Raw genomic sequence first — 24,169 nt, 5'->3', positions numbered from 1 at the left:
TGGTAGCACTTTTCTCTGATACTTCTGTTCTGTGTGGGAAACTGTTCTGTGTGGGAGTGTAGTCCAGAAGAGTAAATTATATGCTTATTCCACTTACAGAAGAATGAATGTAGTGTTACCAAGGTGCCATCCATTTCATTATACTTTTTTTTTTTTTTCATTTGTGTCTGAAGAGGAATTCCTTAATAATTTAAGCACAGAAACCTTTTTTTTTTTTTTTTTCCTGTTTGTGTGTTTGTTCTGGTGTCCTTATATAAATAATCCCCTTTGATATCTAGTTATTCATTAGTTACCGTATTCTAATAGGTAACCCTTTCTAATGTAATGCTTAACAATGTTGTCAGAATGGACTAATTTCCTCCCCCTTCCCCCTCGTTTGTCTTTATTATTTCAAATGTGAAACAGAAGGAAGTGTATCAAGCTTGTGTATCTTTTGCTTTTTAAAGTTATGGGGAAAAAGAATTTCACATCAGCTAAAACTGAGGAGAATTAATTGCAACATTTAAAGAAAGAAAGCTATTAGGTAGAACTCTGAAGAAAAACATCCTGGAAAAAGACAACAGAAATGCAGAGCCTTTTTCCAGAGAATAAATATTTAAAAAATACAAGAATAATATATGCTAGCTCAGACAAGAAACATTCTCAAGGGGAAGAGGATCAATTCTTCCCTCCCTCTCACCCCAGCCCTCCCTTAAGATGGGAAAAATACAAGGAGACACAAATTAACAAAAGTAAGATTTTTTATTGAACACCATGGGAAAAGAACACAAATTTAGGTCTCATGAAAGTGCAATTATATATCATTATTAATTAAAAGTACAATTAAATACTGGTTAATTAATTATTTATTTTTAGGTATTTGGAAGACTCCATGGGACAGTTGCCCTTTGTTAGCTTCATCCGTGCCCCTGGTGGCAGTGTGGACATGCCCTCAGGTCAAGTGCTAGGAACACGCAAGTGACAATGCTCACAGAGCCTTCCCAAACTTGTAATTTAATGTCTACTTGGAGTTAAATTTGAATGTCAGAAACTGAGAGTGTGAACAGGGAATAGTAGTTTGAGATGCTGCTGCCATCACATAGTTTCCTCTGGCTGTGGATAAACATTCCTGTAGGCAAGGGCCCATCCCACTTTCAAAATCCATTTTGGTAGTATTGCTATAAAAGAGTTCAGTGACAGTAAGCTAATTGAATAAATATGAAATCCTTTGTAGTTGTCTAGAAGGCTCCACACTATCCCAGTGGACAATGACATAGTGTCGGCTATTCATATCCCCGGACTGCAATAACTTCTGCACGGAGCTCTCCTTGGGGATGGGAGAAGGGGGAGGGAGAATAATACCTGAAAAAAAAAAAAAAAAGGCAAGCTAGTAAAAAACAATGTGGCATGTCTTTCTGCTACAAAATCCATTAACCTGCCTGCTAACCTGTTCTCTATTCTTTGCACAGATTTCCTGTTGAAGATTAAATCAGGTTCATATACTCACATATTATTTAAAAGCTACTCAAGTACCCTGTTCCCAGCCTATTTTAAAACTGCATAAAACTTTGGAATGAAGACAGCAGTTAACAAATCTTTTCCTTGAGCGCAGTGGAACAGTTGTGTCACAAGACTAATGTGCATCTCTTCAAAGGCTTATTTCTGAGCATGAAGTAGGAATTTCTGCCCAAGGAAATTAAGGACCATCAGAAATCTTTCCCAGTTATAACTTTTCAGCCTTGCCTTCCTCTAGTGTAACCACCCCTAGAGCACCTAAATATGGAGAGATTAATTAAACCAAACAATTATACACAAAATAACTGTAGCTGATTGCCAACAGAAGTTAATTGTTATGCTGAATTTACAGTTCATCCCATGAGAGGGAATGGAAAGAAAAGAGGAACAACATATGACAGATATTAGCCAAAGACCTGAACGCTCTGGTAACGTGGGATCAGATACTTGTGCCAGTTGTGGGCAGATTAATGCAGGATTCCCACCAAAGTGTGCACTTCTGAAACTGATTTTCATAGAAAAGGTGGCAAAAGCACAGACTGGAATGAAGCAGTTGCCGCTAAGATGTTTATTCTAAGATGTTTATTTGAAACTTTGGAGGAGTTTTTGGTGGAGAAACTAAATAGTAGTGCATGACGTGGAAAGAGTTGTGATTAATTCTCTTGACTGAGTGATTTATCCAGTGGAGCCAAATGTGCTCTATGACCGAGAACTTCCTACATATTATAGTTACACTTGTCGAATCCTGGGCTTTTCTTGTCCTAGATTACTTTGCTCCATTTATTAAAGAATACGCCTTAGTGATTTAAGTCATATGCCTTAGTGATTTAGCTCTTTTAAGAGTCATTAGAATTTCATGCAAAAATGACATACTTTAAAAATTGCTTTATAAACAATTACCTATAAATGCAGAATGTAATGAATTTTTTCTAAAATTGTGATGGACAACATTTTAACATTGGTAACAGCTCAATGACTCTCATTTAAAGAAGATTTTTGAATTACATACTGTTTCCCTCATGACTATAAAAGAAATCCAGTCTGAAAAGATAACTTTTTTTTTTTTTTTTCAAAAAAAAAGCTTATTCATTATGTAATTCAATTGTATATTTCAGAAAGGCTTGAGAAACCTACAGTACCTCAGCCCATAAACATTCTGGCATTTTCTTGTCCTAGTTTTCTGCTTTGATTTCATTTATTTCAATATTTCTTTTAGTGAAGAAAACATCGAGAAAGCCAGGTGTAGTTCTTTTGATGTGGTAGATGCTTAGTGTAGCAACTTGGAAACAGCAAGCCTAGAATAAATTGGAAATATTTGAGATCCATCTGAAATTGCTTGTAAAGCAGTCCTGGTACACAAAGTTAAGGTACGCAAAGACCAAAGTGAAAAAATGTAAATAAAAATCTATGTCTATATTTAAAATGTAAATAAATATATAAAGTGATACCATTGTCTTGCATTCTGATCAATTTAGACTGGTGTACAGTTCTTGTTGCTAGTATTTCTCACTGTCACAGAAACTAGTTTTAATGAAATGTTTTATTAGGTATTCAAGTATTCTGCTTATCATATCACAATGGTGCTTTTTTTTTTTGCCTTTTTTTTTCCGGTGCTGCATGTATTCCCAGTGTTTGCTGATATATTCCATATAAATAATTTGAGGAAGAGAATTCGAATAATTGCTTCTTTCGGGAATACAGCCCACATACACATATTAAAATTTATATGGATAGTTTTGCATATCCCGAACTAATACACCTGGGGATAAAGTAGTCAGGAAAACATGCATGCTTTGAATTTTGTTCGTCACTCCTTTAAAGGGAGATCTTTTCAGTCTGGCAAACAAATTTTCACTGATTTCAGTATATCACTATTTAGAGTTGATATTTCTGAATTATAATTTACATCAGTAAGTGTCCTTTGCCAAACTGAGAAAGAATGTCTATTACAAAAATGACTTTATGTATGCTAAATACTATTGAAAAATGAGAGGGTATTATATAAAACATGCAGGTTCAGTTTATACAGAAAAATATATTTGTGTTTTTCTATGGGATCTCTTTTTTTTTTTTTTTTCATTCATTCATACAGTTGATCCAGCAGCAGTTATAAGCAATCATAGTATTTCTGTATTTGAGAGTATGAAATCAGGATGATGATTAGTAAATGTGTTTGACTGGATTTTTTTCCTCACCAAACTCTTCAGGATAAACTTTCAACTACATTAATTTGGTGTATTTTTGTTGTTAGAGACTTAGTTTTCCACAAGGAGTAAAATGAATTGCAATAATATTTTCACAAATTGACTCGTATATCCATAAATAATGCCAGCATTTTCAAGGAATTAGAGACATTAGGTTTTTGGTTTGGTTTGGTTTTCTTGTTGTGTTTAATAGTTTATCTCTGTTGACAATTGCAGCCTTAGTACAGAGTATATTGTGGTGTTCAATAGTGAGTGTGGTCATTCAGTGCCCAAGAAATATTATGTACTTAGATCCCAACAGCTTAATTAATGAAGCAGAAATAATGCATCATAATCTCGTATTTAAACATTTATATTATATTAATATATATGATCACAAGAGAATGTATTTTATACATGAAGGTGGAGTTTGTCTCTGCAAGTGTTCATTGAAAGAGTACTTTTCCATTGTTTGCTAGGCCTACAAATGACACTGAATATTCAGAGGAAAGATGATTTGGTCCTGTCTGTAAAAAGAACATGCCTGCTTTCTTCACCTGTTTCAGGGATTGATGGAGAACAGTTTCATGACATTTTATCTGATGTGAAAATTTTCCTTTGCGAAATCCATGTCACCCACACTGAAATCACAGGACCCAGCTAACCATGGTGAAGGTATAGGACCCAACTGAAGGAAATGCCAAGTACATTCTGTATAGAAAGTCCTTGAAAAGCATAATTGCTTCAACCTCCATAGCAATTAAGGTACAAAACATTCTGTGTTGTTTATTCCTGTTGTTCAGGCAAAAATCACTAATCAGTCATGTTGTGGAGAACTATAGTTTCCCTGGAAGGAAACTCGTCTCCTTAGGGTTCATGTTCTCCCTCCTCCTCCTCCTCTCCACCCTCTGCTCCCTTCTTTCCTACTAAAAACATAAACACATTGAAACAAGGTTTTCACGATAGGCTAAATGAATTAGTCATTTAACAGTTCTGTTTCCCACATGGTGGGAGGGATGTTCTGAATCAGTAATTTAAAGGAAAGTGGGGGAAAAAAGACTTGAAGTTCTGACTCTCATATACAATAGAAGATGCTTATTTAAAATCATCATTTTGTCACTTGCACCCTTTCTTGGCATCAACCTTATCCTGTCCCCACTTTATGGAGTAATTGGAAATTACTGATAAAGTTGTATGTGAGATGTACATCTGTACAGGGCTATCAGGAAGTCAAAAATAGCCGGATAATTCCAAAGGCCAGTTTCTTGGCTGTTTCAGGCTTCTCTGTTACAATTAATATAGAAAAGCTCCTTAAGGTATGTGTTAAGAAGAGTTTTATGCTTTCAAGTCACAGTAGTGAGGATGGACCCCCAGAAGAAGCATTCCTTCCTTTCACGAGGGAGTTGAATTGATTGAGAAGCTGGACATATTTGTAACCGTAGAATCATCGAGGTTGGAAAAGACCTTCATAAAGTCCAGACATCAACCTGTCTTACCAAGTCCTGCCTCTAAAGCATGTCTCTTAGTGTCACATCCACATGTCTCACCTCCAGGGATGGGGGCTCCACCAATTCCCTGAACAGCCTGTTCCAATGCTTGGCCACCCTCTCAGTGAAGAAATTTTTCCTAATGTCCAGTTTAAACCTCACCTGGCACAACTTGAAGCCATTTCCTGATGTCCTATCACTTGTAACCTGAGAAAAGAGACTTACACCCTCCTTGCTACAACTTCCTTTCAGGTAGTTATACAGAGCCATGAGGTCTCTCCTCAACCTCTTTTCTCCAGACTAAGCTCCAGTTCCCTCAGTCACTCCTCATTAGTTTTGTTTTCCAGTCCCTTTACCAGCTCTGTTGCTCTTCTCTGCACATGCTCAAGCAATTCAATATCCTTCTGGTAGTGAGAGGCCCAAAACTGAACATGGTATTTCAGGTGTAGTCTCACCAGTGCCACGTACCAGGGAACAATCACTTCCCTTGTCCTGCTGGCCACACTATTTCTGATGCAGGCCAGGATGCCATTGGCCTTCTGGGGCATCTGGGCACATTCCTGGCTCATGTTCACCAGCTGGCAAGCAGCACCCCCCAGGTCCTTTTCTTCCAAACAACTTTCCAGCCACTCTTACCTAAGCCTATACACCACTGTGTTGGGTTGGTACAACCTAACTGCAGGACCCAGCACTTAGCCTTGTTGAACGTCGTGCCTCTTTGCACAGGCCACAGTCACCCGCTGGAAATGATGTTTGAAGCTGAACCCAATATTGTTGATTTGTTTCTTTAGAACTGAGAGTAATAGTTTTTCCCCGTACTTTCTAGAAACTCCATTTCCTTGCAGCAGGGACTTTATGAGCTGTGATGAGATGATGTGAGTGCTGAGTCTGGCATATAGGGTATATGCTCTTATCTATTATCTTTTTCTCCATTTTATATTCCTGTCTCTTCTCTGCTCCTCAGGCTGGTTTCTTCAGAGCAGCAGAGAATTTCAAGGGCGTGGTGAATTCCTGGAAATCTGAGTTTGTTAGCATTATTGTCTGAATGCTGAGTAATTTGATTTTTAGAGTTTTTAACAAAGCTTTGTTTCCTAGTTTGGTTATGTGAAGTGGTAGGAAGCTTGACAGAAAAACTATAAAACCTAAAATCCAGAAAGAAAAACAAGTTTTTAAAAGGGAGACTGGAATTAAAAAAAAAAAAAAAAAAAAATCTTTGTCACACTACACAGATGGAGGTTTTTTTTTTATATATTTCTTTATGTGATAAAATGAATGATTCATTAATACAGCCTGATTTCTCTTAATTGTGAGGTCTGCTTTGTGTCAGGTTGGTAGGGCTGTGAATTGTACCTAAGCAGATACTAACAAAATGTTTGCACAAATCCATGTTTCCTGGAATAGGTTAAACTCTTGGAGGATCAGTAGAAGAGTTCCCTACCTGCCATTCTGTATGTTTTAACTGTATACTATAGTGTGTTCTTTGAAGTAATTTATCTTTTTCTTTTTTTTTTCTTTCTGTTATGTATTATCCCTGCAACTACTTTCTTCTTTATGCACTTGTGTATAGTTTTCTCACTGCATGACTCTCCTCAAGCACTGAGAGAGAGAAAGCACTAAAGTAATGTGCAAAAGTAAGCATTTAAATTAAACTGTGCTGAAAAAGATGTTGTAAACCAATCTTGTACAGAAATTAAAAAATTTTTGTAAGATATGGGTGATCTTGATCTTTACAAATGAGATATCATATAATGTAAATATGCATTGATGGCTCTTAGCCTTGGCATCTATGTAATGTACATGATTTCTTACACCTATATTTTTGTTGTCTATATATAATTATATAATGTGGAAAAAGACACTATAAAAGGTTTAAGTACCAAAAAAAAAAAAAAAGAAAGAAAAAAAGTCAGATGCAGGGAACTACCTTTCCTTATTTAGGACTCCCCTACTGCAGAACTTAATAGAAAACTAAAAAGGGAAGCCTCTATGATTTTTTTTTTCCTGAGATTTTCTCCATTATGTTTCTGCATATTCCTGCATCATAGGCACTGAGGTGATGTACAGAACCTGGCAGCAGCCCAAAGACCAGTTAGTCATCCTCAGTTACTGTCTACCTCCCCATTACCTTTCCAGGATTAAGCTTGGCAAATTAATTACACTAGATCCCCCACATCTTCTCTTTTTAAGGTAGGAATTGATTTAGGGAGTTTTCCAGAATAACAATGTAGCCTTAAATTCTTATTGTCTTCCATGAAAACTATGTTGGCTTTGTGTCTACAAACTCCATTTTCTTTCCTGTGGACTGCCATGTCCATACCAAATTTTCCATTGCTCTCCCACCTCATTCAGGTCTTAGCTTTTCTTGCAGTGCTGTTCACAGAGTGAGTCTGGATGTCAGGTAAAGGAGAAAGGATGTCCTGTTTCAGAGTTGATGATTTTGATCTGAAGTTGGAGAAGGGGAAGTCAATGACAAAGTGTTCATTTTCACTGTCCATGTACTGTGGATGTAACAATCCCTATAGACAGAGTTCAGCTAAAGATATTGCATATGAATAGACTGATCAGTTTAGAGCCCACAGCAGGTATTACCTTGCCAACCATAGCAATTCTAATGGTAGGCTTCCTATCACAAATATTCATATTCAATAATTGAGAAGATCTCTAACTGTACAGCATTCAGCAGTGTTAGCTTTTACAGGTAATGAAGCTAATGTAGTTCCTAATTCAAAAAAAATCATACTGTATGAAATCACGGTATAAAATTTTGAGTGTATTAAATCAACTATGCAAATATAAAACCATTTTCAGTAAAACCTAATTAGTTGTCAAGAATATGAAAAAATATTTGAAGAAATAAAACTGTCTTCAATACAATCTAATCAACTTTTAGAAATGAAACATCTCTAATTTGATTAAAATGTCTCTATTGACCATCATTATTTTCTCTTGTTATAAATAAGAGGACTGAGGCTCTCCAGACAGAATGATAGCTTTTTGATTGAATGTCACTTTCAGCTTTTGTAGTTAGTCCCCTTTTTCTGGCACTAACAGTGATTCACTGACATTTAAAGGCTGATGAGCCTCGTTCTTGGCCAACATTATCCATATTAATATTGCTTTTTCCTTCTAAGTCTCCATGCTCTTATTAGCTTTTGCTATTTGTTCAATCAGCTCCTAAATCTTACCCTTTCTAACTTATCCTTATGTTTTATTCTAACTTGAGGAAGTGGAGAGTGTAGGAATGTCTTCTGGTTCAAATTTTAAAAAACAGGGCAGATGTTGCACACCTATTACTGTATTTGGATGATGTTACTTTCTATTAATACACATATACATACACCAAGAAGGGCATAAACTGTGAAAGTATACTTAGGGACTAAGGTGTCTTCCTGAATTTCTTTGTCCAGGAGTGATACTCATATATATGAGACAAGGAGGAAAATATATAAATATTATAAATATATAAATATATAATTTATATAAATATATAAATTAATAAATGTTGTATATAATTGGGTTAATGAGTTGTGTATATATATATAATATATATATAACATAAATTATAATATATTATATATGTGTAAATTGTATTATAATACAATAAATTATATATATGTGTATATATATATATATATATATATATATATATATATATATGGTGTGGCCACTGGTGTGGCTGTATGGTGTGGCTGTTCCTAGCCACTCTGCTTTTTATTTTTATTTATTCCCTATCTCCTCAAACTGAGACAAGGTACCTTTTTTTCTCCTCTCCCAGCTGCCAACATCTTCCTTCTTAAACTCTTTCTTTTATTATGTCAGTCTCTTCAGGACTGATTTTTTCCTTTGCTCTGTTTGTAATCTGACCCTTGTAAATAACACCATTGCTAGGCATATAAAGAGATTCCACTTACAGTCTAAAATTAGTTTTCTAGTCTAAACTTGTCATCTAGGCAACCTCTGCAATCAATAGAGAAAGATAAATACTGCAAGAAGGTAATTCATCACATTTTAAGATTATGTTGAAACTGGAGGGATTAATTGCTGTCTGGGCTGCCTGTCTCTTTCTGCTGATTAAAGAGAGAGCCCTAGATGACAACCTCAGATGAGATACCTGACTTGCAGATGGCTAAAATTAGATGAAAGGTATCCTACCTGTTGTGCAAGGAGCGGTGTTGGTAATGCATTGCCTTTGTAAGGTCTGCTTACAGAGGTAAAAACTATGTAAAACTTGAACGAGATGGTACCCACAATTTGATATTTTTGTCTGAACCAATTTGCAACAATGCCAATTATACTTGATTTTTCAACAGGATATTCAGCAATGTTGTGACATATTCTTAAAATCAACCCCCTACTATTTTGTTAGAACAGTTAATATTTAAATAGCTCTCATGAATTTCTCACAAAATTGCTAAATACAATTAATTTCATTTTCACACAGGGAGACTGAAGCTTTGGAATATTTTTGACAAGGCCACACTATGCAACAACATAATTGGATACAAATCTTGTTATCTGAGTCTCATTTAAAATTATAGGAGAATAATTTTACTGATAGTATCTGCACTGGATATTACTGAAAAAACATCCCACACAAATTATCCAGATACAATTTGATCATAAGCAATGGATAAGATTCATGATCATTCATGATCAATGCTGCACATAAGCACTTGGAAATATGAAAATAAAATTTATTATAAAACTAGTTATAGACATTATAAAATTATAGACAATTTTTGAGCAAAACCAGGTATGACAAAATACTTATCAGCTACAATTATTCTAGTAGTAGAACTGGTATTTAGACTTCTAATGTTTGACCTTCTTTTAACAGTGCTGTAACTCACTGCTGAACCAACGAATTGGGAACAGCTCATAGCATCAGAAACTTTAGACTAATGACACCTATCAAGTCTTTAATCACTGTCAACTGAAACTACACATCTTTATGGAGTTTGTATCAACTGGGTCAAAAGGAATGTTTTTCTGATATTTAACGAGGACCATTACTACCATTATGACGAGCCAGGAGAAGTGGGTAAACCTTAGTCCTGGAGAATTCTCTCAGCTTCAGAAATATGCAGAATGTAAGTACTTTCTAAAATATGTCATTTTGCCTCTACTTAAAAATTAAGGATATTTGTAACTGTAGAACAGAATATTAAACTGGAGTCATTAGATAGTTAACATGTTACAGTATTATTGTATTATTAATATTATTCACTGTTAAATAAGTGGTTAAATTATCATTCATGTCTATGGCTTTTTTTCATCCAGAAGATCTCTTCTTCAGGGGAAAAGAAAAAGCAAACAAACAAACAAAACCAGTCAGTGACACAGTAACTTTTTTCTTCTTTACTGAACAGTTATTATTCAGTGTGGTACCACTTAGCCTGATTATGACTGTGTATTTGGAGAGTGTATTTCTACAACTTGCCTTCTTAAATTCACCATAACAATTTGTAGGCAACTAGAGTGAGGTTTAAGAGGAAAGCTTTTTCAGTCTTGGAGGAAACACGGAAATTCCAGTAGAAACAAATCTAGCTGTTCAATATGAAGATGTTTCTAATATTATAGTAAATTTGAAGTTGGTTATGTCCCATACAAGACCGGGAAATAAAAATCTGCCTAAGCTGAAGATACAGTTCTTTAGTTATTACCAGGACAAAAATTCCATTAAGTTTCCTGAATAAATAACTCAGAATTGCATGCTTAGGGGACTAGATACTAAACATGAGAAGTCAGATTTAGGTGGCAGTTTGTAAAGCCTGAACATAGGAACTGAACTAGAAAAGTTCAAGAATGTTTCAGAAGTTTTCCTGTATCATAAATAAGATAAAGTCTCTTGATTTATGAATGCTGTTAATTTATTACTAAAGGAAACATTTCATTACAAAGTATAAAGCATATAAAGTGAATGAAGACCACTGATTTCTTTTCTGTGCCTATGATACCACAGCATCTAATTAATTGTATGTCAGTGTAGTAATCCAATAAAATAATGATAAAATGATTGTTAGAGTTAACTTTATTCACATTCCAGTGGGATTTACTATTGGGATTCATAATACATTATAATATCAAGTTGAACTATGAATTATACTTTATATAATGCAATATCATTCAACAACAACAACAAATGGTCAGGTAGAAATATTTACATGATGCTTTCTGGAACAGGAGTATATGAATCTCACTGTTTTCTACTATCGTATTGCTGTATAGTTTAAAGTATTCTATTTATTAACAAATCATGTTTCCTCCCCATGCCACTATCTTGTCTCAAAGTGTAAGTTTTAGAGATGAAGTAAATTTACTCCACATATTGCTTTAAATATTAGTGATATTACTAAGGAAGGAGCTATTTCATTTCTCCTTTAATAGTTATAAAGTTTAATAGTTTAAAGACATTGCTACCCCTTCAGTAGTTAATCAGTTAGACTCTCTTCCTTAGGTATCTGGTATGAGTCTGAGAAATGAATGTTCAAACTTTTCTAATACTTCTTTTATTTGTATGTAGCATACAGAAATATTAAAGAAAGGGAAACAAGGTGAAAATATACAGAGCTTAAAAAGAACACATACAAAATTTATATTGATGTTCCATTGGGTTCAGAAAGCATTGTAACAGAAAATCGTGTATTTGATGTTGATATGAAGAAGCTTGCTTCTTTTAAAATGCATCATCAAATGGACAATAAACATAGTATAGCAGTTTTAATGAAAATATTTCCTTCTGTAAATATTTGCTTTTTCCTGTGAAAAGGTTTTAAATAGTTTTTTGTTTTATTTTGTTTTTTGTTTTCCCCAGTACTAGATATGAAAGATCTTTAATACAGAGAGATATAACAGTTACAGTGTTGTTATTTTTATTTATTTATTTATTTTTCCCTATACATTCTTATAATTTAAACCTTCAATGCAGCATTTGCCAAAGTATTTGTCATCTTCATTACTCTTCATTACTGGGCAGGGGAAAAACAGGCTGTTAATATATTTCTTTTCCTTCCACTTTCCTTTCCTCCTCCAACACTTCTTGCACACATCATAATTCAGAGTCTTTGCTTTGACAGCTGTTGATATTAGAATAATGTGTTGTGTAAAAATGGTTGGATTTGTTTATGTGTATATGTAAAAGAAAGACATGATGTCCTTGAACTTGCTGTTTCACACTTCCTCTGGTTGTCTGGAATAGAAGGATGTTTGTTGTATGTTAAATGTGAGGCCTCTTTGCACAACTAGTTAAATTTCAGAGGCAATAAGAAAAAAAATGTTAATGGTATATAAGTGTTGATACATAATTCCAGGGGAATATAAACTATATATGGGCCATATTTTGAACCTGTGATCTGTCTAATTTAATTTTGCTAAATGACTGAATAACAGTATCTTTAAATGTATGTTTAAGACTTTAAAACACAATTTTGTTTATTAAAAAAATTGTATCCAGTATTTTCAAATGTGTTATATATCTAACATATAGAGATATGAAATATTGTGTTAGTAGATGCCTTTACTCACTACTGTATAGTAATTATGTGGAACTTTATGAAGTTTGAATATATAATTGCTTTGAAATTCCATTGTCTTTGTTGAACATGACAAAATAGTGAAATAAAAATCCTAGCAGAATTTGGCTGGCTAGAGTTGCCAGTGAATCTCCTTTTATGATATAATCCTGTAGGTCACAGTGCCTTGGTACACTTCTGTATCAACAGTATCACTTGGCCATCATGCTTCTCTGTGTTTGTACTTCCAGTCATAAAGGATGAAACAAAATTTTGCAGGAATCAATGGCAATTCACATTTTAGCGTGTAGTTTAGCAATTTCATGATTTATTGTTTATTTAAGTTTAAAAGGAATGAGAAGACTTGATGAAATTTCTGGTCTATGACATAAGATACCCTGTAGCTCCTGAGGAGCCTTGGAGACTTGCTGGAAGGAGAGATGATAATAACACTGGTAAAGTAACACTGTAGGAAGGTTAGACTTTTAGGCATATGCCTGCCAACAAAAAAAAGTGTTGGTAATGATCCTGCAGCCTTGCCTCATGCTGGAGAGTGGTTTTGTTTGTTTTTTTTTGAAGGACTCTGGAATACAGTAAGGAAGGTACAGCAAAGTGATTCATTTTCCACTCACCTGCTGTTACTTGGGATTGTTATTTGCTCTGCCATTCATTCAGTTCAATATGTAGGCCTTACCTCCTAAATCTTATATGAACTGTAACATGATATTCACTTTGGAAATTTTTAACACATGCACTTTCTTAAATTTACAAAATATAATATTCATATTCCCTATTTATGTTTGAATCACGCCTAAAGTGAATACTGGAACAAAGACTGTAGTTTCTCAAAAACCCGTCTACCTTGGATGTCAGTGACTTTGGATCATATTTTTCATGGCAGACAGTCACATCTACTTAATGAGGACATTGGAATCAAAATTACTTACATACAGCAAACTCAAATATGTAAAGAATTGCTCTTTTAAGTTCATTATACAAATATACATGTTTTAAATTTTTTATTTTTAACCTCTGAGTCAATTTATGCAGGTATTTAATAGTAAGACATGCATCATGAGACTGAAAGAAAGCACTACAGGAAATTCACTAAGACCTCCAAAAAGTGTTTTTTCTGATATCTACATCAGTGCACACATATTTCGGTGTGCAAATCACAAGTAATAACACGGATTAATAAAGAGTAAATTATAAGAAACCGTAAAGAGATTCTTAAGCAAACTGTTAGAGAGCATATTAGACTAACCCGAGCTCACTGGGTAGAATTCAGAATTCACACTTAACACCTCTATATTGTATTGTAATGCTCAAGTACTGAATGTTGGCACCAGGAGGGTGCTTCGCAGCATCTACTATAGCTGATGCAAAACAGGTAACAGATACCTTCAACGGGTGAGTCCAAAGAACATGAATGTTCAAGTGCCTTTATTTATTTTTATTTTTAATTTTATTTTTAATTTTAATTTTAATTTTAATTTTAATTTTAATTTTAATTTTTATTTTTATTTTTATTTTTATTTTTATTTTTATTTTTATTTTTATTTTTATTTTTATTTTTATTTTTATTTTTATTTTTATTTTTATTTTTATTTTATTTTTATTTTTATAAAGCCTGAGTAAATTTAAGAACATATAGTCATTTATTTTCAGGACTGGAGTCAGTGTTCTGCATTTTATGTACCTGTCCAGCCAGAAAGTAGTCTTCCTAAAATAGTTTTACCTGTGTTTTGCATATTAGCTTAGCTGTCAGGAAAAACAAACAAACAAACAAAAAACAACTTTCACAGAGTTTCTTCCTCACACCAAAGCCCCTCAGCCTAAGTTGGCTACAAAGTGAGGTAGTCCTTTGCTTGTCTGACACCCCCAGCTGCTCTTCTCCACACAAGCACACATCACTTTTCTGGTCTAATAGCCTTAGTTTTGATCCAGTACAGAAAGGGGTGGTAACCCAGACAATTCTATTGTATAACAGACATGGGAGTGTAGCAGGTGAAGTGTTTGTGTCTGAACCATTAGAGATTGAACCTCAGTTTGAACCCACATCCTCAACCTTTCCCCTATTCAAAAGGCAAGCCAGTTTTACACCTTGTTAGAGCAATACTTTGCTGGAAGCACATTTATGCATATGACGTTTTCTGAGAATAGTGAAGGAATGGGCCCATCTGGGTTTTAAGGAAGAAATCAAGTGCTGCTTCTTCTGACCTTCTGACCTGTAACAGTATTTAGGAGGAAACTAAATGTGTTGCTTCCCTTGTGCATCAACTAACTTCAGTCACGTAAAGAATTTTCAAACTATATTGAGATACAGACTGTACAAATAATAGGCTTAAAGGACTTCCAGAGTTAGGTTATATGTGAAAAACTGCAACTGATTCAGTATGGATTTATAGATCAAGCTGTCCTGGCCTTAAGAGGTCTTTCAGCCTAAACTCCCTTTTTGGTTGCCAAAAAAGATACAAGGATCTTTTGCTAAAAGCACCTGTTAAACTCCTCACTTGGATCCTAATAGTTGAATAGAGATATTTTCCACTTTCTGACTGAAAGAGACTTTGTTCCAGTTCAATATAGTCCAACCGTCTAGTGTGAGTTTCATTACATTCTTGCAAATATAGTTAAATAGACAAGGCCTTCACTTAGCTCTGTGTCCAGATACTCTCCTTGCTATCTCATGAAGAAGTTCTACCACATCTTGTCTGTCTGTCCTCTTCATCACATGTAAAGCTGAGAATCATACTATCAATATATGTTTTTTACCTAGTCAACAAAAACTCTGAATTTAAAATTCCTTTGCTGAATACATACCAGTTTTTTCCAGTATCCATAAATGTAGTTGAACAGCAAAGAAGAGTATGGGTTCTACAATACTTGTTCCTAATCGCAGAATATTTCTCTCCAATAAATACTTGGAACTTAGTAGTATGTAAATATCTTCCAGTAAGTTAATATCTTTACAAAATACTGTAATTCAATCTAGTTAGAAATAAGTAATATAAATATAATATCCTGTTAAAGGATAGTCTTTCCACAGTCCAAAGAATATCTATAATTTCATTTTACAGAATTATTTTTGAGCTCAAGTTGAGTCAACTTTATACTTGCAGTTTAAAACCTTCCTTCATCTGCTCACCAAATAAGAATCTGGGGCTTCAAAAGAATTTTTGGAACAGTTTAAATATTACTTTAGAATGAAGAAAAGATTATTTCTAGAATTCAAAGAGCATATTAATTAATACTTGCCTCTTTGCAGTTAATTTGCATGTGTATAGATTTATTTATTTATTTTGGGAGAATAATTATTTCCAATGATAGTTCCTCTGTGTCCTCCTTTCTGGTCAAATTTAAAATTTTCTCTTTTTCTGAAGAGAGAATAGTAGAAATATTTTGCATTAGATTTTTGCTTGGCTTTAAAATACCTGTGAAGAATAAGTGAGAAAAAGAAATGAGATGATGGGCGTGCTCCTTATGCAGTAATAATAGTAATAATAGCCACGTAGCCTATGCCAAATTGAGAAATTGAGAGAAATATATACACTAAGATATAAGATAAATTCTTTTTTTTTTTCTTTTTTTTTTTTTCATTTCTCCTTTAGATTTCATGATCAAGCTTTTTTTGTGAGAAAGAAAGTGAAAAGGTGCAGGGTATTTTTGCATGAAAATGTCACTTAAAATGCATAGGGTAAGGTAGCTGGGTTAGATGCTTAATATAGAGCTTTTGGGGCAGAGGTTACTTCTTCTAAAATATATGTAATACTCCTAATAGCAGCCTGAATTGTACGGACATTAAAGAGAAGCCATATTCACTTCACTGTGGTCATTGCCTGTAGAGTAAGGTTGATCAGCTTGGACAGTTTTTTTTTTTCCCTTTCTGTATCATCAATAAAAAAGGATTTTATTAAATGGATGTTTATGTTAAAGTCCAAATCATATGTTAATAGAAGTTTAGAGGATTCTGCTCCAAAAGCAAATGAGAAATTATCAAAGGGACTAGAAACAGTTAAAGCAAGACTGTTTCATGATTCAGCTAGGTTTTAAGAGAAAGAAGGAAGGTCTGCCCTTCCCTTAGTAGGGGGACAGAGGCAAAGGAAAAGGCCTCTGAGCTCTGGCAGCATGTGTACTCTGGGGAAATAGCTTTGTGTTGTCCTTTTGAATTTGTCAACAAAATGTGCCCTGAGGAACAAGCCTGAAAAAGACTTTTTGCAAAATATTTGGCAGTGATTTTTTCCCAGGCTGGTGGAGGAGAACTTGGGCAAACTGTCACAGCCTGAAGATAGAAATAGATGTTGGAGTGCTACTGAAATGGCTGTGAGAACAGGAAGAGCATCAGCAGAGCTGCAGCATCTTTTGATGTAACATCGATAGCTACTGGAAGAGCTAGACAGTGTAACAATTTTGTAGGGGAACAGGAGGAAGAACTTGTGAAAAAGATCTCTGAAGAGAAACTGGAAAGCCAGCAGAAGTTTTGGTCCAGAGTTAAGTTGCCAGAGACTCTTGTTTAGGTTTGATTCTCTGTCCCTCACAGATGGAAAAGATTTTATTTTACAATGGGTATAAATGATAACCTGCAGGGAACTTTATACATGTGGCAGCTGGCCACCAGTAGCCCTGAAAGCTATGAGCCATTACCCGGTCCTTCAAGAGGAATCCAGGCTTCTAATGCCATATTGCCTTTTACTAATTATAATGAGATATTGGGCCTCATCAAAGAATACAGATTGCTAAAAGCAACTATTTTTGGCTGCTTGGAAAGGGGAAAGAGAAAATTGCTAGTGAGTACTGAAAATAGTTTTACACCAAGTATTGGATTTTAGGAATACAGAGTTTCTGCTGCTGTAAAAATGAAGGAAATTAAATTCTTTCTCAGAGACTGTCAGATGTCATCATGCACTTAATGGACAAAGATAGTGAAGCTAGTGAGAGATTCTCTCTCTGCGGGCTAGGCTTGGTGATGATGGAATTGTATGGAGTGGCCAGTTGTTGACACAGAACTAGGATTCAGACCCCAAGAGTAAGTAACTGGGAACTAAAAATCTGCCTATGAGAAATCAGTGTCCTACTCAAGGGTTTGGTGGGGCACTTGGTTTAGTTTAGTGAGCTGAGCTAGAGTTAATGATATAACATTATTTTTCTCTTAAGATCAGTGAATTTAAATCCAGGGTGTAAATTCCTTTATTGTACTAAGTCAGAGAAAACAGAGCAGAAATATCTTATAGATTTAGGTTTGTATTTGGGTTTACGTGGCAAGGTTTTGGTAGCTGGGGGCTACAGGAGTGGCCTCTGTGAGAAGAGTCCAGAAGCTGGCCCATGTTACATCATAAGGGCCAGTTTCAGACGTCTCCAAAGGGACCCGCTGCTGGCCAGAGCCAAGCCAATAAGCAAGGCTGTTTGCCCCTCTGTGGGAGCAGATTTAAGAGAGGAAAAAAACAACAACAACAACAACAACAACAAAAACCTGCTGTGCAACTGCAGCTGGGAGAGTGAGGAATGAAAACCAGCCCTGCAGACACCGAGGTCAGTGCAGAAGAAGGAGGGCAGGAGGTGCTCCAGGCCTGGAGCAGAAATTCTCCTGCAGCTTGTGGAAAGGCCCCTGGTGGAGCAGGCTGTCCCCCTGCAGCCCATGGGTCCCACATGGAGCAGATCTCCACGCTGCAGCCTGTGGAGGAGCCCCCGGTGGAGCAGGTGGATGTGGCCTGGAGGAGGCTGCGGCCCATGGAGAGCCCCCGCAGGAGCAGGCCCCGGGCCGGAGCTGCAGCCAGTGGAGAAGAGCCCACGCAGGAGCAGGGGGTCTGGGGGGAGATGCTGCCCATGGGGGACCTGTGCTGGAGCAGTTTGCTCCTGGGGGATAGACCCCATGGTACGGAGCCATGTGGGAGCTGTTCTTGAAGAGCTGCTGCCTGTGGGCAGCCCCTGCAGGATCAGTTCGGGAAGGACAGCATCCCGTGGGAGGGACCCCACATGGAGCAGGGGCAGGGAGTGACCGTGAGGGAGCGGTGGAGACGAAGTGTCAGGGACTGACCACAGCCTCCATTCCCCATTCCCCTGCGGAAGGTGAAAGTGTTTTTAGTGTTTTTGTTGTTGTTGTTGTTGTTGTTGGTTGGTTGGTTGGTTTGGTTTGGTTTTTTGTTCTGGTTTCTCACTGCTTTAGCTTGTTATAGGTAATAAATAACATAAAATAAAATAAATAAATAACATAATCTCCCTGTGCTGTGTCTGTTTTGCCCACAATGATAATTGGTGAGTGATCTCCCTGTCCTTTTCTCAACCCTTGAGCCCCTTCCATCATATTTTCTCCCCCTTTCCTTCTGAGGAGGGGGAGTGAGAGAGCCATTGTGGTGGAGCTTAGCTGCCTGGCTGGGTAAAACCACAAGGTTCTAGTCAGATTTGTTCCTTAAAATAGTAATAACTGAACAAGCTGAACTCTGTCTAAAGGAAGGTGGATATATATAGTCTGTGTTAATGAGGATACTAGATCCAATTTTGACACGTTACACTGAAATCCGGGGTAGAAAAGTTAAGAAGGTGTGAGTTTATTTTTCCACCTATCCAGTCATAGCTGGGATTTTGTCTCTGAAGGTTATTTTGTAGATTAAGTCATTGAGGTCACTGGAGCACTGGGCACCAATGTCAGTAGCAGAAGTATTAATGGATTTCTTTCCTTTCTCTCATGAGGAATTCTGTTAGGTCTTGAAGAGAATGTAACGTAAGCGTGATAAGCCAAACATTTCTGAAGGAAAAAGCCAAGAAAGATACAATAATATAGTATAATTTGGCTCTCTGAAATGGACTTCCTGATGACCTAAAATGTTTAAAGTTCCATGATCTATTCCTATCTGTGACTGGCAGATGTGTTTTAGCCCAGAAAGAAATTAGTCAGTTCCGTAGTTTATAGGGTAAGCAGTGTCATACTGACTTCATCCACAACTGTGAGTAAGGAAGAACCTGTTCATGGCAGTCATGTGGGTATATGTATAACAGGTATGTGCAGAACTTGGTTCCTGCTTCCATGTCCATGTTGAAGAAGGGCATCCAATTTTTTTGAAGTGTAATAGTCCATTTAGGGAACAGGACAACACAGAAGAGTGACAACCTCTATATCCTTTGAGTAAAGAATTTGTCAGATTGTTCAGGAGTTACTTTATTTGATGACAAAGGCAAATTTGTCATTTTATGACAAAAGGCAAAGGCAAATTTGAGTTCTCTCAGACCCTCTCAAGGTACTAGATACTCTGATTTAAAACAATCTTTTAGGAACTGATGGTTTTCCAATAACTTCATTTGAATTTTGTACAGTAATTGCACACAGTCATGTTGAGTGACTTGTTGAGTATCCTAGAAGTGTTCTTACTACAGTATTATTTTCATGTCTTAACTAATTTCAGGGATCATCTCCTCTCTTTGGAGTGCAAGAACATTTATATGTCCGTTGCATAGAGACATGCTTTAAGAGGGCAAAAACAGTGAATTTATATGCATTTGTGGCTATCAGATGGCAGAACTGGAATGTACTCTGTGTCTATAAGATCGCCCTTTTCCTCTGCAGAGAAGAAAAAAAACTTTTTTTTTTTTTCCTCTGGAAGGAAGAAATACCTGTCTTGTTCAAGAGTTCTGATATAAAGGGATTATAGTCAGCAAAATGCATGGCTACTGCTGCTGCATGCTGTTGAATGGAGACTGCTAGCAAGAAATCATAAATCATAGAGAATGAGTCCATTTAGTAAAAGCAGAGAAGGCTATAGGCCTTTGAGTAAACTCATAATTCAAATTTGTTTAAAGATGTTGACAAATTGGTCCAGAATAGGATCAGCTCAATGAAGCACCAGCTGTTTTTAGCTTTCATTCCTGTCCTAAAGAGCTCTTTCTGATTCCCGATGATTGAATGACAATGTCAGAAATATGATGGCTCAGAAACTTTCAACTTTCATTTAGAGTTAACAAAATTTTAAGGAGAAAATGGTCTCAGGTGTGCTAATGCTAGCGTACTTTACTTGTCCATTTTACGAAAGCTAATGAAAGTGTCAAAGTTGTGTACCTATCTAGTCCCTATACGGAAGAAATGTTAAAGGATTAGAGATAAGTATCGCCAGTCATTAAGGCCTGGTGTTGCAGCATCAGCTTTTACTGGCTTTGAACACATATTGTGGTTATAACAAATTTGACATATGGTCTTAAAGTCACTGAATGTGTATTTATGGTCATTTGCATGTAAGCAGTAAGAAGCTTTCTTTTCTTGAGTTTGTCTGTTCCTTTTTCTTATTCCCTATTACAAAGATTTGGGAGATGATTCAATTGGTTGCTGTGGAAATGATCCTCATGTCACAAAGAGAGAACTATAGTTCACCAAGCTCTGAAGAAACAAAGTGAAGAAATAGTGAACCAATTCTGGGGTCACGTGGCTGAATCTCAGCTCTCAGTAAAAGCATGTATTTTTAGTCTTTGTGTTTCTATAGAAAAGCTTAAAATGGTAATCCAAATGATGACAATCCATGACTCATCAGGCAGACTGAAAAAATAGCTCTGAGAGAGGGACAATCCCTCTTTGCTTTTATGGGATTCAGACTCAAAGAACCAGTAGATTCTAGGGGGTCCCCTCAGCCTAGCAAAGCATTGTATGCCTGCAGAGAGGAGGGGAAAGCAGCTCATCAACTGCAGAAGCATACTTTGCTGTTAGGATTATTGCTTATGCTTTTCTACCTCTCCTGGATTTTTGAAGAAAGCAGCCTTCCTTGTTGCTCCTGAGAACAGGAGAAAGGTTGCTAATGATGGTTCAAATTGGTAGACAGAATCCTCTATGTAATTAATAAATAAATAAATGGGTTTAGAGCTGTCTGGTGGTATCATAAGATCTCTTTCCCTGTGTCATTTATTGGGGGTGAAGAGCCCTGGACTGCATTTCTCTTGGTTGTTTTCTACTAATTAAAAGAAGCGAAATTGGTTTTTAAATGTGCATGTAATTATGTATGTCTCATTGTTTTTTTCAAGCACTTAAAAAGATGTTACTTTTTTGTGTGGCCTTGAAAGATTTTTATTGGGTGTTATGGGAGTGTCACTGCAAAGTTTTTATGGCTACATTGCAAAATATAGTGGCTTTTTGAGAACATTATTGAATGCTAAATTTGTTTTTAGAACCATCACATTTTGTGGGGTTTATTATTTATTATTTTATCAAAACAAGTATGGAATACCAAGGAAGGAGCTTGTCATTAAATTCCAATATAACATTTTCTTGCATAGTTTCTGAAAATATAGGTTTTTGATTTTATTTTCAAAATTAACGGTTATAAGCAACTTGTGCTTTTAAGGCACTTCAACTAATTGTAACAGTAATGATAATTATTGGTAATGAATTTGTTTCAGAGAATGTCTTTTCTAGAGTTAATTAACTGGCTTCGTAATAGATTAGAAGTTTTCATGCATGAAGGCATACTGAATAGCTTTAAAGTGCTTTGTTAAGAATTATATTTATTTTAACAGAGGGTTATTTCTGCTTTTAATACCTTATTAATGCTTGAAAGTTACTACAGAGGGAACAGAATCTAGCATCTCTGTCTGTGTCAGAATAGATTACTTAAAGATCCTGACAGTCATTAATGACATCACTGCTTTTTAAGAAGGCATAGACTGTATTCAATAGATAGGCTCTTATACAATGGAGGTTGAAATGAATGGAAAGAAACAGCAAAAACTTTAGACAGTTGTGGGAGGAGGATGGGAGCACTCAGTATATATGCTAAATACATGTCTGAGGACTTTATTGAAGAGAGGTCCTTCAGTACTGGATAGGCTATAAGAGTTTGAGAAATTATTGAAATGATACTAGAGATGATGAAAGAATGTTGAAGAGATGCAAAGAAAAAAAAGTCAACAGCAGGAAATTCAGAAGATCAGAGTAGCCCAAAGCACTGAATTACACAAGTCTGATTCATAAGTACATGACTGTAGTTTCAGATTAAGGTTACAAATGGATGGTACCTGTACAATTTTAGCAGCATGAAATTAGGAGATTCAGAATTCCTGGGATGAAGATGGGGAAAATCTTGAATGGGAGAAATTTATTGAAAGAGATGAAAATACAAGCCATGGCAAAACAAAACCAAACAAAACAAATGGCATCAAATCAAGTTTCATTTTACCAAATGCTAGACCAAAATCCATAGATCTGTGCTACAGCATTGCGCATTGATTGATACAACAGTGAGTTAAAGAAACACAGAGAAATGATCTCAGAATGAGATGATTAGGGCAAAATCAAAATGGGCTGTTAAAATGACAGAACAGCAGAAAGGAGCCAGAACAAAGCTCTGTTCCTAAAGGATGATTTTGGAAATTCTTCTTTGATGTTTGTGTGTGTGGTCATACAAATGATAAATATTTTTTTAAGAAAAACAAATGATGAGATTGAGAGGAATGACCACCTAGGGCAGGAGGAAGAGAATTCAGATAGAGAACCCTAGTGGCTAGCCAAATCTGACCTTGTAGCAATGATTTAAAATACTCTAACATAACTTTATTTTCTGTAGAGGGCCTACAGAAGCTTTTCTATAAATTCGTAATATTAATGTCTGTGAAAATGTGAACCAGTACTATTATTTTTAATTCTAAAGCTTGACTACTTATTGAGCTAATATTGGCTGAGGGTGAATCCAAACAGGTTCTCAAACTGGAATTTGAAATAAGCCACTTGAATTCCCTTTGGAGGTGCTTTTATTCTAGAGTAAATCAGAAATGATTATTCATTCAGTATTATTTTAGTAGATGAGATGTTAGCTAATTAGGAATTTGCTAATAGTTAAAGGAATAATGACCTATTTCATATTTCTTTGTTTTGTTTTCATAATAGAACCATATTTTTATATTTTGCTTCAGAGACAGTGATTCTTGTCACATTGCTCTTCAAGTCCAAGCTCATTATTCACAGTCTTTCTAGCATGTGATACCTCCAAAGACTATCATGATATCTCCAAACAGTATATAACACTATCATGTTTTTATCGTTGCTTTAAGAGGATTCTGGGAGTTTAGTGCATCCATAGAAAGAATAACAAGTATAATTATGTTGTCCCAAATGGTACAAAAGCGTATTCTGAAGTATTTCCCAGCACAAGTATGTGTTTAAATTAAAGCACACACTGATCGTTTTCTGGATTAGGTTTCAATAAGTTAGTGCCAGAATAGCACTTGCTTCTAATAGCACTGTAGAGATGTAATGACTGACTATACAGGAGGACTGCTGAGCCACTGTTCGAATTCCAAACTCTCAAGGCACGCTTTACCCTTATGACAAATACTTTGCAGCTCTATCTACACAATAGAGCTTAATCTGTACATAGTACAATTATATTGTACAGTTAGATACAATTATCTAATCTCATATTTTCAAAAATAGACTGAACAAGTTTACTTTAAATTTCTTGCTTTTCCTCCCAGTAACAGCTTTCATAAGAAACCGAGTTTCTTGTTTTCCTCCTTTTCCCTTCCTGTT

At 35.7% G+C, this 24,169-nt stretch overlaps 1 protein-coding gene across 38 annotated transcripts in view; it reads left to right on the top strand.

Moving 5' to 3' along the window:
- DGKB (diacylglycerol kinase beta) overlaps positions 1-24,169 on the top strand; it is a 392,397-nt gene that overhangs the window by 56,228 nt on the left and 312,000 nt on the right. For 22 of the 38 annotated variants that reach the window (XM_080580933.1, XR_013946810.1, XR_013946811.1 and 19 more), the window contains 3 exons: positions 2,711-2,861; positions 4,157-4,442; positions 10,002-10,254. In XM_080580933.1, coding sequence (XP_080437059.1) covers positions 10,185-10,254 — 70 coding nt within the window. In that variant the 5' untranslated portion in view covers positions 2,711-2,861; positions 4,157-4,442; positions 10,002-10,184. The other 16 variants (XM_080580909.1, XM_080580941.1, XM_080580939.1 and 13 more) reach the window with 5 other exon arrangements.

The sequence above is a fragment of the Anser brachyrhynchus genome (genome assembly GCF_964034855.1).
Source record: "Anser brachyrhynchus genome assembly, chromosome: 2".
Taxonomy (NCBI): Eukaryota; Metazoa; Chordata; class Aves; order Anseriformes; family Anatidae; genus Anser; species Anser brachyrhynchus.
This window is presented reverse-complemented; position numbering and strand designations above follow the sequence as displayed.